General features: G+C 34.9%; 1 protein-coding gene across 5 annotated transcripts in view; it reads right to left on the bottom strand.

Moving 5' to 3' along the window:
- Positions 1–17,074, bottom strand: part of LOC145688072 (cell adhesion molecule Dscam1-like) — a 1,774,182-nt gene that overhangs the window by 355,442 nt on the left and 1,401,666 nt on the right. For all 5 annotated transcript variants that reach the window (XR_014131839.1, XR_014131838.1, XM_081761792.1 and 2 more), the window contains exon 12: positions 16,749–16,912. Coding sequence is in view for 3 of the 5 variants with exons in the window: in XM_081761792.1 (XP_081617918.1) it covers positions 16,749–16,912 (164 nt within the window). In the remaining 2 variants the exon portion in view is untranslated. The remainder of the gene's footprint in view (positions 1–16,748; positions 16,913–17,074) is intronic.

Here is a 17,074-nt window from a genome sequence, read left to right as displayed (position 1 = left end):
AATAATTTCGTTTCCTGAATCTCTCTCTCTTTTTTTCTTTCCTTTTTGCTGAAGACTTATAGCCATGCATATGGAAAATTTCTTCTCAAGGAACGTGTACATAGCGTTCTGGTAATTAATTAAACACTATTAAATTGAGAAACATCTTTAATGCATAAAGGAGAAAGTTTGAAGACGTAGCTAATCTGATTACACGAATTTAATAAACATGATGGTGTATGCGCTACTAAATGAGGCTTTTCATTATGATATCAAATTACGGCACAGCTTCTCTAACAAGTAAAATGCTTCCACACACAAAATAGAGACTTACTGTAAATTTTATTATCGTAAGTATTGGATTAGAGAATTGGCTATTTCAATTCTCATGAGAAAATTGTATATCTTTGTTCCTTTTTACCTCAAGTGAATTGAATTCAAAAGATGGTTTATTTCGTCAATTGTGGCATACAGTTGAATAACCATCTAATTTTCAGTTTGGCGACTTCTTTTCTGAATTGTCTAGAGGTCTGGGTATGATGCTCTTGTTTTCATATTTTTAACGAGCTAGACAAGCCGTTTGCAACTGAACAAGGTTTATTTTTATTTATTTATTTATTTATTTATTTATTTATTTATTTATTTATTTATTTATTTTTTATTTTTCTTGCAATCAGAGAAATAGCTGCAGAAAATGTGTCAAGTAATTAAGACGAGAGAATGAGAAGCGAGAATGGAATAAGAAAGTTCTAACAGTGTAGGCGTAGTCATGCATTCACGAGTAATATCCTTGTAATGCAATTGACTATGTTATTTATTTCCCTGTTTACCTCTTACTACTGGTGTTTCCCAATCCCAAGATTCCTGCCTGTTTCTTGTCCTCTTGTGTGGTTTACTGAGGAAAGAAGCGGCAAAATGTGACGTGATAGAGCATTCAGCATGAAATAATTGGGTTAGACCAGTGATCGCCAAACCGTGGATCGCGAGCTACTAGAGCTTGTGAAAAGCTTGGCATTTCAGCTAAACGAATAAAACGCAAACTCTGACGCGACGTTGCCGAGTGCTAAGGGGTGTGGCTATGGCTAAGCAAACGATCTACAGTATGATCATGTGGCAGAGGATAGAAGTTGATGTGTACAAATTAAACGTGGCAATGCCGCTGGCCTCTCATTTGCTAGCAACATTTAAAGGGAACTTGGAGCGCCACCTTCAAATGCCAAGATGTTTGTCACGCTGTTTGCGGGGACATTTTCGGTAGATCGCGTTAAAGCTCCGGTTGGCTAACCTTGGTTCCTCCACTGAGCTGACGCTAACGACAGGGTGCTGACGACAACAACTGCTTGTTTCTCCCGCGCAACTGACCATTGTCAGCATCATCTCACAGTTGATTCTATACGGATGGGGTTGTGCACGTTATGTTTTTCGTGTGTATATTAGACATTTGCTTACTTGGATAGTTTCATTTCATATTTACTAGAAATGTAAGTTTATAGGCAATAAACAAATGCAAGACTTTCTTTTTTTTTTTAAAAAAAAGTTGTTTATTCTTTTGATTGGTAGCTCACAGTAGGGTTTAAAATCGGTAGGGTAGCTCAGAAGCTTCATATGTTTGGTGACCACTTAAAAAAAAAAACTTTAATGAGGTATCATGTATGCATGCAAATCACAAACGTGCTTTATGGTTATGTTGTGTTAATATATATATATATATGCAGTCATGGAAAAATTAATAGCAACTCTTTGAAATTTTCTTTATTTATAAGATTGCAAAGAAGTTTCTACCTAAATATGCACAAACATACAATGATATATACATAAAATTAAAGGAAATTTTATGTAGAATCAAAATCTACTTACAGAAGTTACGTATCTTTATAATAATTGATTCTATTCAACAAAATGTATGGGAAAGGAAACACAAATCCGATAAATGTTCATTTAATGGATGACTCGATGTTGCTTTCAGTTAGGTCCGTGCTTAATAAGGTAATCCAATTTCCAAGCTTGCAGTATAGTTCTGCTTCCTTACTTGTTGTGTAGGTGTTCTGGGTTACGTAATTGTGTTGTTCTAGTAGTGTTACTTTTACTGACAAATTTGAAAGTGGTAATTTTACCCATAAATGTTGATTTACCGTTTATAAACTATTGATACCGGACATCGACATGGGTAAAACGTGTGACATTACACGACAGAAAGCCACTAGAATTAAAACATTAAGTGAGTGTAGCAAAACTAAGTCTGAAATAACCCGGATAATGTAACTGCATAATAGTATAATGAGTAGGCAGCTCGCAAAGATTCGGGAAGCAGGGTACAAATAAGTGGAAGAATTGGCAAGTGGTCAAAAATGAAATCCTCGCGTCGACAGAACAGTGCACTGCAACAGTTGTATCTTGCAGACAGGTTTGAGCCATCAGCAAATCTTGCTAGAAATTGGAGAGAAACGTGTGGTGTTGACGTTTGTCCACGAACAGTGAGAAACGGGTTAAAATCAATGGGTTTGCGTTCACATAGAACTGTCAGGAAGCCATATCTTACACCGGTACAACGTGTACCGTATTGACGTTACGAATATTTTTTTCTTTCCTTTATCGTTTCTATAGGAAGAGATAGTTATGCAACCAGATAGGCGAAATTGGAGCGATATATCTGGCTGAATCGCGAACTAGCTATTGTAGCCGATTGGCCCTGAATGACGTTTACGTCATTCAGACTGAAATAGCCGAAGTGGGAGTTCAACTCTGGAAGAATGGAAAGTGTTAACGGTTATAAAAGTTAGATGAGTAGTTTAACAAGCAAATATAGTATTGGAATTTGGATATAAATGGAAGTGAGTTTTGGAATTAAAGTGAGTGCAATTGCTATTGTCAATAAAGAGAATATATTTCATAGTGCTACAGCCAGTAAATTATATATTCACTAGTAACAAGTGGGATTCATTCAGATAATCGGGATTGCATTCAGCAGTCTATCGGAGTGCACATATTACGTTCATCTCAGTGTAAAGTAAGGTGAGTTAATCATTTGAATTAATAATAATAATAATGTCTCGGAAAAGCCACATTTGCGGCGAAAAGTTTAATATTAAAAATAAGGAAGTTATATGAAGCTATTAAAGCATATAAAGGCACTATTAGTTGTTTGTGGATTATACCAGTTTCTTGTTTGAAAGGACCATTATACAATCCTTGTTAAATGTTTGTATTAAAAGACTTTTCGTACATCATTTGGTTTATATTTGAGAAAGTTTATTCGAAAAGAAAACTTAATCCTGTTATTATTTCGAAAGATTTACTTTTGCTTAAATTTGTACTTGCCCTGTATTGGTGGAACAACTTTCCATGATGAGGAGTCTTCTTAATATTATTATTATTACAAAGGTATGTATATACAATTTTGCTCTTTTTTAGGAAATGCGTCCTAGTCTATATTGAAATAGCTAGTGCCCCGCGAACGTGCCTCTCTTTTATAACGAGAGCACGCTACAAATGTAAAAAGCGCGTAGAGTGGGTCAAAACTCAGAAGGATTGGACAAGTGACCAGTGACGCAAAGTTCTTTTTAGTGATAAAACGAAAGTAACCATTTATCTAATTCAAGCGCTAGAGTTTATCGCATGACTAGTGAAGCACTTAATTCTGCATGTACTGCAACATCTTCCAGATACTCTACCAGTGTAATAATTTGAGAATGTTTTTCTTTTAGTGGAATTGGTAAAATTTACATTTGTGATGGTGTTGCTAATGCACAAACTTCTAAACATATTCTTGAAACGACAATACCTGCGGGCAGAGATTTATTCAACGGTGGTTCCTTTATTTTTCAAGACGATTCTACCCCTGTCATCGTGCCAGAGTTATAAAGGGCTACATGCTTCCTTATGTCATGTTATCCAACTTCCTTGGCCTGGTAATTCTCCCGACTTAAACCCAATTGAAAATTTATGGAGTGTTTTGAAGGACAAGACATCCTACAACGAGACCTAACTTAGTTCAAGCAAAGAACGACGTCTGCAACACTGCATTTCAATAGAGACTATAAAACTTAGTAAACTCCAAGTCATAACGATGCAAGGATGTTATTTCTACGCGTGGACATCCAATCAAGTATTAGTTTGAGCCAATATCAAGTGGGTACGCTTCACTTAACTTCACTTACTTCCATTTCACTTAACAATTAACGTCACATTTTGTTGAATATCATCAATTGTTGTAAAAATACGTAACTTCTGCGAGTAGATTTGGATTATACAAGAAATTTCCTTTAATTTGATGTGTATATTTCATTGTATGTTTGTGCATATTTAGGTAGAAACTTCTTTGAAATCCTTATAAAAGTGTAAAATTCCAAAGAGTTGCTATTAATTTTTCGATGTTGTATTTGGTTGGTTGGGGCCTCCGCCCCAAGACCCCCCCCCGTTTATTCTGCCTACGTCCTCGCATCTCTTACGTATCAACCTTTGAATCAATAGTGAAATTCGTGCATTTGCTGGGGAGGCTTCGCCCCCAGACCCTCGCCTTTGCTCGGGATTCGGCCTAGCACCTCTTAAACTCACAATTCTACCATTTTTCAAGTTTCCCTCCCTATTTCGACTATCTAAATGATAAGATTTTGTATCCCAAGAAAACGTATATTTAAACATGTTTTTTTTTTTTTCATCCCTCTATACATCCCTTAAAAATTAAAAATTTTCACTTTTGGTAATTTTCTTGTAGGTTAGTCCCGGAAGGCTATAATCATGCTAAATTTAATCATTCTAATCTTGCCGGAAGTGACTAAGCATTTTGGGATATAGAAGACGTTCTACATAAATAACATGAAACAGATTTTTCTGTTCCCCATTAAACACTATAAAAATGATTTTTTTTTTTATTTTCAGTAATTTGTTAGGTAACGATAACGAAAACGTGCAAGCATACCGAATTTCACGTTTGTATTCCAAGTATGTAAAATATGATATCATAGGTCCAAAAAGAGACCCTTTTAAATAACGTGGAGAATTTCATCTCCCCTTTAGACTTCCTAAATATTAAACATATTCACTTTTGTCAATTTTTCTTTTGACTATTCCCGGAAAGCTACAATCATGTCAAATTTAATCATTGTAGCCCTACAGGAAGTGCCCAATAATTTTCGGGTGTAAAAGGGGTCCCATATAAACAATATGGGAAAGATTTTCCAGTTCCCCGTAAAACCACTCTAAAGTTGATTTTTTTTTAATTTTATTTTTTTATTTTTACTGATTTACTTAAGTAATACTGAGGAAAACGTACAGGCATACCGAATCTGAAGTTTTTATTCTCATTCCAAGTACCTAAAGCATGAGATTATATGTCAAAAAATAAATAAATAAATAAATAAATAGCATGGAGAAATTCTTTTCCCCGTTAGACCCCGAAAATTAAAAATATTGAATTTTGACAATTTTTCCTGTTGGCTAGTCCCGGAAAACTAGATTCATGCCAAATTTCAACTTTCCACGTCAACAGGAAGTACGCCTTTAATTTATGTAAGTTCACGTAGTTTTATATATAGTTATAGTTTTACATATATATCGGGTGCTCCAAAAATGGGACCCACGAACAACAGATCGCAATTCTATTCTATAGGTCAAAATAAAGCAAAAATGCTATATAATGAGATACTCTCCATTGAGTTCAGTTAAGTCGATTTTAGTTTAGCGCCCCTTTCAGCCGCCAGACTATATGAGACGTGGAGCTACTGATTAATGTGGAATTCGAAACGCATTAGCTGTCTCCGGAAATCGAACCCGGGTCTCCCACGAAGAAGACATTCCCTCTAGGGCCTCTTTCAGTTGCTATGGGGAATCAAAATTCTACCATGTGGCAACGTCGCAGATTAATTTGGAACCATTAGCACTGCTCTATGAATCCATCCAAGTAGTTACACCGATCTTTATGCTAATAATTGATGCTAGTGTCAACGTATACCGACTTTAACTTCCATCTGAAAAGAATCGATGTGACTATTTGATGGATTGGTAGATCTTCTCTGTATTTTTTTTATCTGTGACGTCTCCACATAGTGCAATTCGCGTCTCCAGACCAGGACTCAAAAGGCTTATGTATACAATATATATATTATTGTATTTTGACTTGCAGAACAGTGCTCTATAGTCCGTGAGCGCAATTTTTAGAACACCTGATATACATATTTGGCAGAACAGTCATTTCCAACTGGCGAATGTATTACGTAAGAACAGAGAGTTACAAAGCGAGATAAACAGATAAATGCGATGAAGAAAGGAAGGGTAATAGGGATGACGTTGGAGAGTAGAAATTGGCTGTGTACGGTCATGGATCCACGAATAGCATAACCTGGAAACAAATAAATTATGTTATCAATGTTCGTGTTTGTCTGTTACTAGTCAGCCTTAAGTTGTTGGTCAGCTCTTCTCCATCTCACTAGAAGGTGATAAATAAACTAAATGATGAATAAACGTTAAGTTGCATTCAGTTAGAAATGATTGAGTCAGAAACTACGAGAGCAAATACTATTCGTTTGAATGGATTAAATTCTTGCATAAAGGCATCTCAAGTTTTATATCATTATCAATCTCCTCATTTATCCTTTCTTATTCGTTTTTCGTAAAGTGTTCAAATCAAGAAATAAGTAAGAAGAAGCTAACTTTTATGGACGAAAACCTTATTGATTCCTAAACACTATATAATGTGGGTTCACTAAAACAGCAAACTTCTTTGAAGATTTTAAGTTTGTTACCATGCGTGTTCTTCACTGTAAACGGTTTTCATTTGATCATCCTTCTAAAATATAACATATAGCAAATTGTCCACGTTTCAATGGGTCAAGGCTTCTTTTATCTCGTAATAGCTAATTTATGCCTACTCTCATTTGTACTCGGAATTTGACGCTTAGTTTATCCAAAAATACAGCTTCTTTATCCACGAAGAGAGGAAGATACAGAAAGAAGAAAAACTAACTAGTGATAAACACATCATAATAGAAACAAACTTGACACCCAGTATGTATAATTAAAACAAGAACTTTGCAATAGACTTTCTTTGTTAAAATCTTGATTCTAAGCTCGAAAATTACTAATGTTTTCTTATACTGAAAATCTCGAAGTCGCGACATTAGAAAGGATTATTTCAAGACTATACTTAAGCTTTGTTCTAGAAATAAGAGAAAACAACTACACCGAGCATATTCTTTCTGTTTCCAATCATTATCTTTGCTGAAGATGTAGCTAGGATTTTGCAGATACCTCTTGAATACGTGTTTTGTCTTTTAAACTGAAAAAAAAGAACTCACGTACTGTATAATAGTCAAAACAAGCATTGCACTGGAAGTAAAGTTTGCTGTTTTCCAGTTTAATCACTTAAGTCTTTCAAGCAAAGCCAGAAGGGAGGGTTCAAAGGGAATTGTTAACAAGTCAAAATTATGTTCTTCTTTGCAGCTACAATCTCAACTGCTTGGCCTTTTCTCTGTGGCTCTATATTGCACCTTCGGCCTAAATCTCACATGCCTCTGGGAGCACTGAAGTGTCGTTATGACGTCAGCAAATGTTCCCAACTGACCACTGCTGAGAATGCAAAACCACATGACCTTAGCAAGTTGAGATTCTATGAGATCCTTTATATTCAAACAATGTTTCTTACAACATTGTCCAAATGGAGGCCACAAAGCAGTGGGACTCTGATCACGACAAATGCTAACAATTGTAGATGGGAAGAGGACGCATAATCCTTTCCACTTGAGAAGTTCAGCAATAATTGAATTTTATGTTTCGTATGCAAGAAATGAAGGTCGGGACTTTTTGTGCCTGTGTATGTGCTTGATAGAAATAGTTGAATCGATGATTGTATAAAGAACTAGAATCCAGTTTGTACAGTTTTGAAAAAAAAATGAAATGAAATCTTTGAGTTTTACATCCCAGGGTTATGCCGGTTAGGCTAAAGGAGATGGTGATGATGAGAGATGAGTGAAAAGGTGGAATGAAGAAAGTGGGAGAAAACGGGAGAACCCCGAGAAAACCCACGAGCACGGTGTTTGTCCACCACAAAGTCCAAACAGCGCGAGCTGGGATTGAACCAGGGACCCCAAGCACCGGAGGTGAACGCTCTACCACCGCGCCCCCTTGTACAGTTTTGAGATTATATATATATATATATATATATATATATATATATATATATATATATATATATATATATATATATATATATATATATATATATATATATATATATATATATCTTCAATGGCCATCTTTCTGTACTCAACCTATAATTCAATGTTAGAACTTCGTCTCCAATCTTTTCTATGCAGAAAGTTTCGGAGAATCGGAAGATGCCCATAAACCAAATTCATAAAAAAAAAAAAAAAAATGCTTTTCTGAATCATCGATTCAGTCCTATTCCTACGACGTTTTCGTGTAGGGTATACGACTATAGAAAAAATGGCATTAGATCTGTTTGGGAAAGTATTCTAATTACGGAAAAGCCGTGTGTAAAACTTCTCTTTTCCCACTTACAGGGAATATTAGATTGAAATGTATTTAACTGATGGATTTAGGATATTGTATGATATATTACTAATAACTCCAATGAAAAAAAAAAAACTTTTAAAACGATTTATATTTAAACATAATATTGTTTCTCATATTTAGAAAAGTATTTAGTCATAACGTCCCACGAATATCGATTGTATGGTAAAAGGACACATAATAAATACATCCAAATAATGCTATAAGAATTGCTTGAAGTTGAGAATTTGAAAGGAAGGGTTGAGTCTTAAGATATAAATATGCATTATATCAATAATGTACTATAATGGATCATTTTTAATAAACTATTGATTATGATATGGACATTTTGAATAAAAGTCTGACTATGTTTATTTTCAAGAAGTATGTGCCTGCTTGAAGTGCCCATTTCAAAGTGAACATGCAACAACATTTCAGACAAACGCAATCAAGTGTACATTACTAGATCAGGCTTATGTTGAAAAAAAAAATCAACACGTTTAATATGTGGCAGCCATTTTGCTTTAGAAGACGGAATTACACTTCAAATAATATTATCAGTCAAGAATCAAGCTTGTTCCTGAAACTCTAACGCAAGTACTAACAAAATAATCAAACAATAAACTTGTGAAGTAAACTTCAATTTTGAAGATGTTGGTTTCACTTTGCGTGGAAACGGCCTAATATTTTGATCTTGTTAACTGATGATGTTCAAACTTCATATTTTCCTACGGGGCCGCGGTGACTCAGTGGTAGAGCTTTCACCTCTGGTGCTTGAGGTCCCGGGTTCGATCCCAGCCCCTGCCAAGTGAACTTTCTAGTGGACAAACACCGTGTGCGTGGGTTTCCTCGGGGTTCTCCCGTTTCCTCCCACTTTCTTCATTTCATTCAATACTCATCATCACCGTCTCCTTCAGCCTAACCGGCATAATCGTGGGACGTAGAACTCAAAGATTTAATTTCCTTTCATATTTTTCATTAAAAAAAAACTTTCTCTAATGCGAATAGTTGCATTAGAATGGGTGTGTTTTGTATATAAACTTTCAATCGTACCGTCCAGTTAAAAAAACTTCATAAAACTTCATACCCAATACAATATATATATATATATATATATATATATATATATATATATATATATATATATATATATATATATATATATATATATATATACAACTCACTCTGAAAGGTACCGGTTTGAAAATCAATAAAAGGAAGAATTGTTGGAGTATGGAGTATATGATACTGGAACATAGACCCATTTCGAGCAGTGCTGTAACAAATCTCTTCGGGATCCCGGTGCAGTAGGATATTTTCGGAGTCCCCAATCAGCGATTTGGTCATGGTGGATGAGCGTATTTTTTACCTTCTAATCAGAGAATTATTTTGAAGAATAACGGTTAAAACTTTATCTCTTTTGCCTGAAATCATAATAATGGACTCCTTTGAATTGATTTATGTATATGGTTTCCCTGTTTGTTCTTCGGGGCCTTATTCCTTCGAGGCCACTTGAGGGTCTCGAATGGGTAACACCATTAAAAGAACAATACAACCTTCTTGGTATTTTGATTTCTACAAAGACGTATCACATAAAGTGTGTAATGCATCTACTGAAAATATAGCTCTTTCTTTCTTAGCTATGTGGATAATGTACGCGCCTTTGGCGCGGAAGACCCGCGTTCGTTACCCACCGAGAGCTCACGTGATTTGATTCTAACTTTAAGCTGTAGGTTTACGTTTCATCCAGTGTCGCTGCTAAACTCACATCCAATCCAAAACCTACTAATAATTAAGATACATAGCCTTCACTATCGTATCAGTGATTCTTTTTCTATTCTCAGTTTCAGAGTCTAATCTAAGCTGGCTATCTGCAAGATATTGTGTATTATACATTGCGAGCTGTGTCATATGTAAATGATTTTTATTTTTTAAATATTATTTGAATTGTAACAATGGGGAAGGGAATCAAATCGTGTTTGTTAGTAATATGAAGAACTTCTCTAGCAGAACCAACATCGAAGCTGGCACTGTTGGCCTTTATACTCGAAGATCTTGCATCGTTTGGCCTAATCCTCGTTTCACCTAACCAATTATCTGACACTTTTATGACAGATAAAAGATAAGCTTTATGCCCGCCATTTTAGGCGAAATAAGGATATTCGTTTGGCCTAATCCTCGTTTTGCCTAAAATGGTGGACTATAAAAAATCGTGGAGATGAAACTGGAGGGAAATTTTTCGAAAAAAAAAAGTATTCCCTACTATGTGAAGAACTGAGAAATACAAATTAGTTTTCCCATAACTAATTTGTAATAGGACTATTTGCTTTCGGAAAAATGTTTCGACAATTGCACAGCTACTTTTCCGTTCAATTTTGAGAATATTAATGCCCCTACAGGGTGTATAGTGACTATATATGAGATGAGAGAAACACAAAAAGTTACACCTGTTATTAATTTTGTTTAAAGGTGAGTGCTGTTCAAAAGTAACTTTTAGTTTGCAGTTTGTTTCCAAATATCTGATATTGTCAAATGGTACTGCTAATCGGTACGTTAAAGGAAATATAGTTTGTGTGTTTCTTCTTATGTAGGTGCAAAAGTTATTTTATTGTAAGTTTTGCTGATCTTTCAGACGATTTCATTCCAGTTTCAACTCTTTTTTGAAACTGTTAATGCATAATAAGAGATCCGATTGTGATTCTATTGTAATTACAATTCGTATGAAATTTGTAACTATTTCGAGCTAGATCTGACAAAAGATCCCCAAATTTGCTCCAAACTTAGCAATGAACAATTGTGATCGCAATGAGTGATTTGTGAAAAATCGCTCAGCTGACAAATTGCTCTTTGGATAATTCCACAATTCAAACATCTCAATGTGTTACTGCCAAAGAAAGAAGAAAATATATATTTCATTTCTTATTATTACTTTTGAAATTACAACTTTTGAGTTGAATTTTCAGTCGTTTTACATACTACCGGAAATGTCCATAGCATAAGTCTCTGAGATGCACAATGAGATTGAAATCCGGGCTTCTCGGTGGTTGTTTCAGCAGGAAGAAGTTGAATGCTCCTCCAAACAGATGGTGGCCAACCGGGATCTGTTACGAGGGTGGTTGTCCTGCTGGTACACTCCATTTCCACTCGTATGACAGAAATAAAGATATAGTTGACTCTGGTAATCTTCGTACTTCGATACAATACGGGTGAATAGTAGGTACCAAAGGTCCAAAACATTGCTTACAGAAAAACACTATAAATCAACATGGTCTCCGTTATCTTGTACAATTCCAACCTGACATGATTTCGTTGGGCTGGCACCAAATTATAGATCACTATCGGAGTGATGAGATTGAAATCGAGACTCATCGCACCAGGGTTTGCTGGTTTAAACCAGCTGTAAAAAAAAAAAAAAAAAAAAAAAAATGGTTTAAACCCAAAATACGAAAAATGTTCGTAAAAGTAAGTGTTCGTAAAATATTGATGAACACACATTTACGGGTTGGGGGCCGCGGTGGCTCAGTGGTAGAGCGTTCACCTCTTGTGCTTGGGGCTCCGGGTTCGATCCCAGCCCCCGCCAAGTGAACTTTGTGGTGGAAAAACACCGTGTGCGTGGGTTTTCTCGGGGTTCTCCCGTTTCCTCCCACTTTCTTCATTCCACCATTTCATTCATTACTCATCATCACCGTCTCCTTTAGCCTAACCGGCATAACTGTGGGACGTAAAACTCAAAGATTTCATTTCATTTCACATTTATGGGTTATCACGTTTCACTCCCGTATATTATTTGTATTATATTCAGACCTAAATTTCCCATTCATTACTCAAAAATATTATACTACAAAAGCAACTTTTGTATTTTTTTTTTTGTTTATGAATGCTTCTTTTGTGATTTTTTAAATGGTTTGTTATTATTGTTATGCAATTTCAAACAAAGAAAAATTCTAAATATTCTTTCGTTTTAATAATGTATACTATTGATAAAAATACATCGAAATGCTTTAGTTTTTGGGGAGGGGAAGGTTCATACAAATCCCACGAGATGCATTTATTGAAATCAGAAGTATCTTTGGTATTTATTTATGTATAAATGGGTCAGAGCCAAAGTGGACTAAAAAAATTCGTATCTTTATTCACTTTGTTACAGATATGCAAATTAAGTCTGTTTCTTCTTCTTCTCGTTGTATTTCTCTATCTTGGACTAATAAAAATCGTAATGAACTAACTTGGACTAAATTAGTTCTTCTGTACTCTGCAGCATTTTGAAATTGTCCATATGTAATTCTATATAATGGTTTCACTTGTGCAACTGGTTATCTTTTTGTCCTTCTGAAATGACTCTTGACAGTTACATTAACAAGTACCTAAAGATCAGCACAAAGTATTTTAACCAGGAGACCTTCATGAGTGAGTCGGCAGACATATCGCATTTGTGGTCAATTAGTACCGGTTTCGAGTTCAAATTTAGGACAATTTCTCCCGGATGTAATCCGAGAAGCGGTTTGATTCCGCTCTAAGCTTATGTGACCTCTTCCAGCATAACCCGGTTGTTGCATAATAACACCAAGGTGAAACAAACTTATTTCTCTCCATATGTGATATAAATACACACAGCAAATCATTTAAACAAAAAACCTGGTTTAAACTCAAAAAATACCGGGTTTAAACAACAACCAAAAAAAAAAAAAAAAAAAAACGGATTTATTGTTGTTTTTTTTAACATGGTTTTTGCCAATTCTGCATCGCACTATGCTACTCGCTTTTATGGTCCAGTAACGGCATTCTGTTGCCAGTGTAAAACATTAACCCTAGTGACATATAATGACAAGTAGTAACGTCGTGGGTTATCGGCTTCTGAAGTCCATACGATGAAGCGAATGCTGTCTATTAACTATCCGGCTGAACCTCTTATTCAGTTGGGAGTCCGTCTTGGCTAAAATTTACTGGTGTTCGGTGCAGTAAGATAAGTTATGAAAACATTTATACCTTGTTCTCTTACATGTGAGTTTCTTTTTACATTGTTAAATTACTGTAGATTACTGCAGATTCAATATTGAAACCGGAAATATATCTATAACTTACGGCAGGAATAGAGTGATAATGTGAGACATGCAACCTGTTTATCGGAAACTGAATTCTCAATAAAAACGATTTCTCATTATCTCTTACGATTTTAAATATTTAGGAATCAATATTGAAACCGAAAGTTGTGCTAGTTCTTACTTTAATAGAAGACTCAAGCTGAGATGAAATCTATTCTTAAGATTTGGAATCCATACCATAAATCGTTTGGATCGTTAGAGAACGTGTCGATATATATAAGATATATGAGTAGACCAATGGTAAAACCCGTTAAATTCACTTTAAAAAAAATGAGGTAGTGGTTGCTCTGGAAACCTTACTTGGAAAGCTATTATTTCCAAATAGTATTCAGTAGAAAAAGCCATTTTAACTAGTTGAAAATTGAGATTGAAATATGTGCCAATTACCAAAACTTGTTAAATCCATCATGGCAACAGATGCAAAACCACTTAAATCCCTCTTCCATATTCAGTTTCATAAACTGTTAAATCCCAAACCTGCAAATAACCTAATGAGAAAAACATAATCAAACCCGGTTAATTCCATATTTCAAACAATTTGAGGTTTCGTACTGTATAGGATTAGTTTAGTAATCTGAATACTTATTGCAACTCTTCGTAAATCATTCGAAATTTTATTTGGCAGAATTTGAAGTGTGTGATTTCATTATTTTTTTATTTTTGGACTAAAAATTGAAAAAAAAAATAATATGAAATCTATAGTTTTACGTCCCACGATTATGACGGTTTAGGGTAAAGGAGACGGTGATGATGAGAAATGAATGAAATGGTGGAATGAAGCAAGTGGGAAGAAACGGGAGAACCCCGAGAAAACCCACGAGCACGTTGTTCGTCCACCACAAAGTCCACATGGCGCGAGCTGGGATCGAACCAGGGACTCCAAGCAGCGGAGGTGAACGCTCTACTACTGAGCCACCGCGCACCCTGGACAGAAAATGTAGACACTATACGTCTTAACCTAATTGTTCGTGAAACTTTTCTGTGCTTATTTGCTTTTCTTTAATAATTACTAGACAAATGCACGCAAAATCGAAATAAAACGATACTCTAAGCAGCGATGATCATAATTTTGTTATCAGACAACACCAAGATTGTCTAGAAAACGTACAAGACACATGGAAAACTGGAAACTTAATGTAGCCAAAAAGACAAGGTGAGTGGACTATCTATGGTTAAAAGTCGTTTGTTTTGTATTGCAGGGTAACTCTTTACTTTGAACAGAACTTTGTTGGATTAGGTTCTTCTCTGAACGGTCTCTTCAGCTTCAGCAGAACCTCTTTCTTAAAATGTCTCGTGTCAATTATCATTCAAAATTATAACATGCTTCTGGTACAACATGTTAAAAAAAATTGCCACTTATTTACCATTTCTGATCCTCTTTCTGCCACTGTTTTGCTCAAACTCAACATTTGCACATTTTGTTTTGCTATATTTCAAATTCATATATTGGGATAATTGGCAAATTAATATTCACCCTATGTTAGTCCATAAAAGGTTACAAACTCTTCCAAAATAAGTCGTTCAGTTTAGAAATGTATACGGATAGGTATAATTAACTCAGCTTGTAGTTACAAAGGGTTTGACGATTGAAAGCAGCTGAATACATAAAGGAGTTTTGGTAATCCTAATTCCTCGAAAGTAGTTAATATAATATTAATCTATATATTTTGCATTTCTTAATTCTTTATATACTAGGGAATTTTCTCTTATATAATTTTCCTCTAGTTGAATTTTCACGATTTTTTCTTATTGTCCGTCATTTTAGGCGTAATGAGGATTAGGCCAAACGAGGATCCTTTTTTCGCCTAAAATGGCTGACACAAATCTTATCATTTATCTGTCATAAAAGTGCCAGATAATTGGTTAGGCGAAACGAGGATTAGGCCAAACGTGGCGACACGATACTCGAAGGAAGAGATCTCGGCTGTCGTTCTTTTCTAAGTTATTATACATTTCCTAGTTTATGTATTAGAGTATAATGCATCTCGAAGCAAACGTAACGGGATAATGTAAACCTAGTTTACTTACATATAATATCTAAAACATATTACTGCGACTTTGATAATTTAGTGACCCGAAAGAAGCGATTATTAAACCAAACATGGTAGAATGGTAAAAAGCAATCACATGTAATGGAAAGTTATTTGTTGCAGCTGTTTTGTTAGTCAATACGATCTTATCTTGGATCATATTACAATAATATAGTTTACCATGAAATAACTCAATTCCTGGAATATTTCTCCCACTTCCCTAAGTGTCTTGAAGTTACTTGGGGATAACTTCCGTTGCGAGAAAAGTGAAAAGGAAGGAACAATTAATAACAAAATTATCGTTGTGTTATTTATTATGTAAAGTGGTCTATCGTTCTATGGAATTGATCACGTGTATATCAAACACTTTCTTCTGTGGAAAATATCTAACAAATGTCCACATAGAGGGAGCGTTTATTTTCTCTTCTTTGATGAATGTCGATGTCTCGAGCAAACATGTATTACGTTATGTACATTTTCAATGTAAGCTTCAAGGCAGTACAATAGATAAAATAAATATAACTCTGTACTCAATAGTTTTATTCGTCTTTTCATGCTATTGTAAATGAGTGTCCCGTATTTACGAACACTCAGATCACCTTCTCGAACCACTCAATATTTAAATGTAAACTCTATCGTTGAAGATATCCGGACCAGGAAATAGCTGGGAATTCGTTACCCAAACACCCCAGGCTGTTAAAATTGCTAAAAAAAAAAAAAAAAAAAAAAAATACTTACATAGCAAAATGTTTACAACCTATGCATAATGTGAAAGAAATATAAGCATTGCTTATTATTGATGTAATTGGTCAATTGCTACAAAGACGCATCAAATAAATTGTTTTAACTTCACTTTAAAAATGTTCAAACCCGTTTGTAGATAATTTTCTTTTTGGTGGCCTAATTCAGTTTAAAATAGTTTTCTTGCCTTCAAAATGTTCACAATTTTGCCATTCAATATAGCGATAAGAATGAGAGTGAGCCCTAATAAGTTTTCCATATAACAGACATCAGTACAATATTTCGTAGAAGGAAACTGGAAGACTCATGTCTAAGATCCGACCTAGATTTCCTAGAAAATTTGCACTATGGGACCTAAACGGACTTAGAATTGAATGTGTTAAGACCTTACCTGAAAGTCTAACATTTTCACTCTGGATGACACTTCAATCGCCTTTCCATCCTTGAGCCATGTCACTGTTTTCTGAGGATGGCCTTCTGTAGTACAATTGAGGTAAGCTGGCCTCCCAACATCTATTGTCTGAACTTGAGGACTGATATAGGCCGAGAGTGGAGCTGAAAGAAAGAACAAAAAAACTTTACTGAAAAGTTGAATAGAGATATATTAAAAATGTAGCGTAAATGGAGTAAATTTAGTGGTATTATATAGGAGTACTATATATATATATATATATATATATATATATATATATATATATATAGTGGCGGTTCCAAGGG

This window comes from Thermobia domestica, chromosome 6 (genome assembly GCF_964235325.1).
Source record: "Thermobia domestica chromosome 6, izTheDome1.hap1.1, whole genome shotgun sequence".
NCBI classification, from domain to species: Eukaryota; Metazoa; Arthropoda; class Insecta; order Zygentoma; family Lepismatidae; genus Thermobia; species Thermobia domestica.
This window is presented reverse-complemented; position numbering and strand designations above follow the sequence as displayed.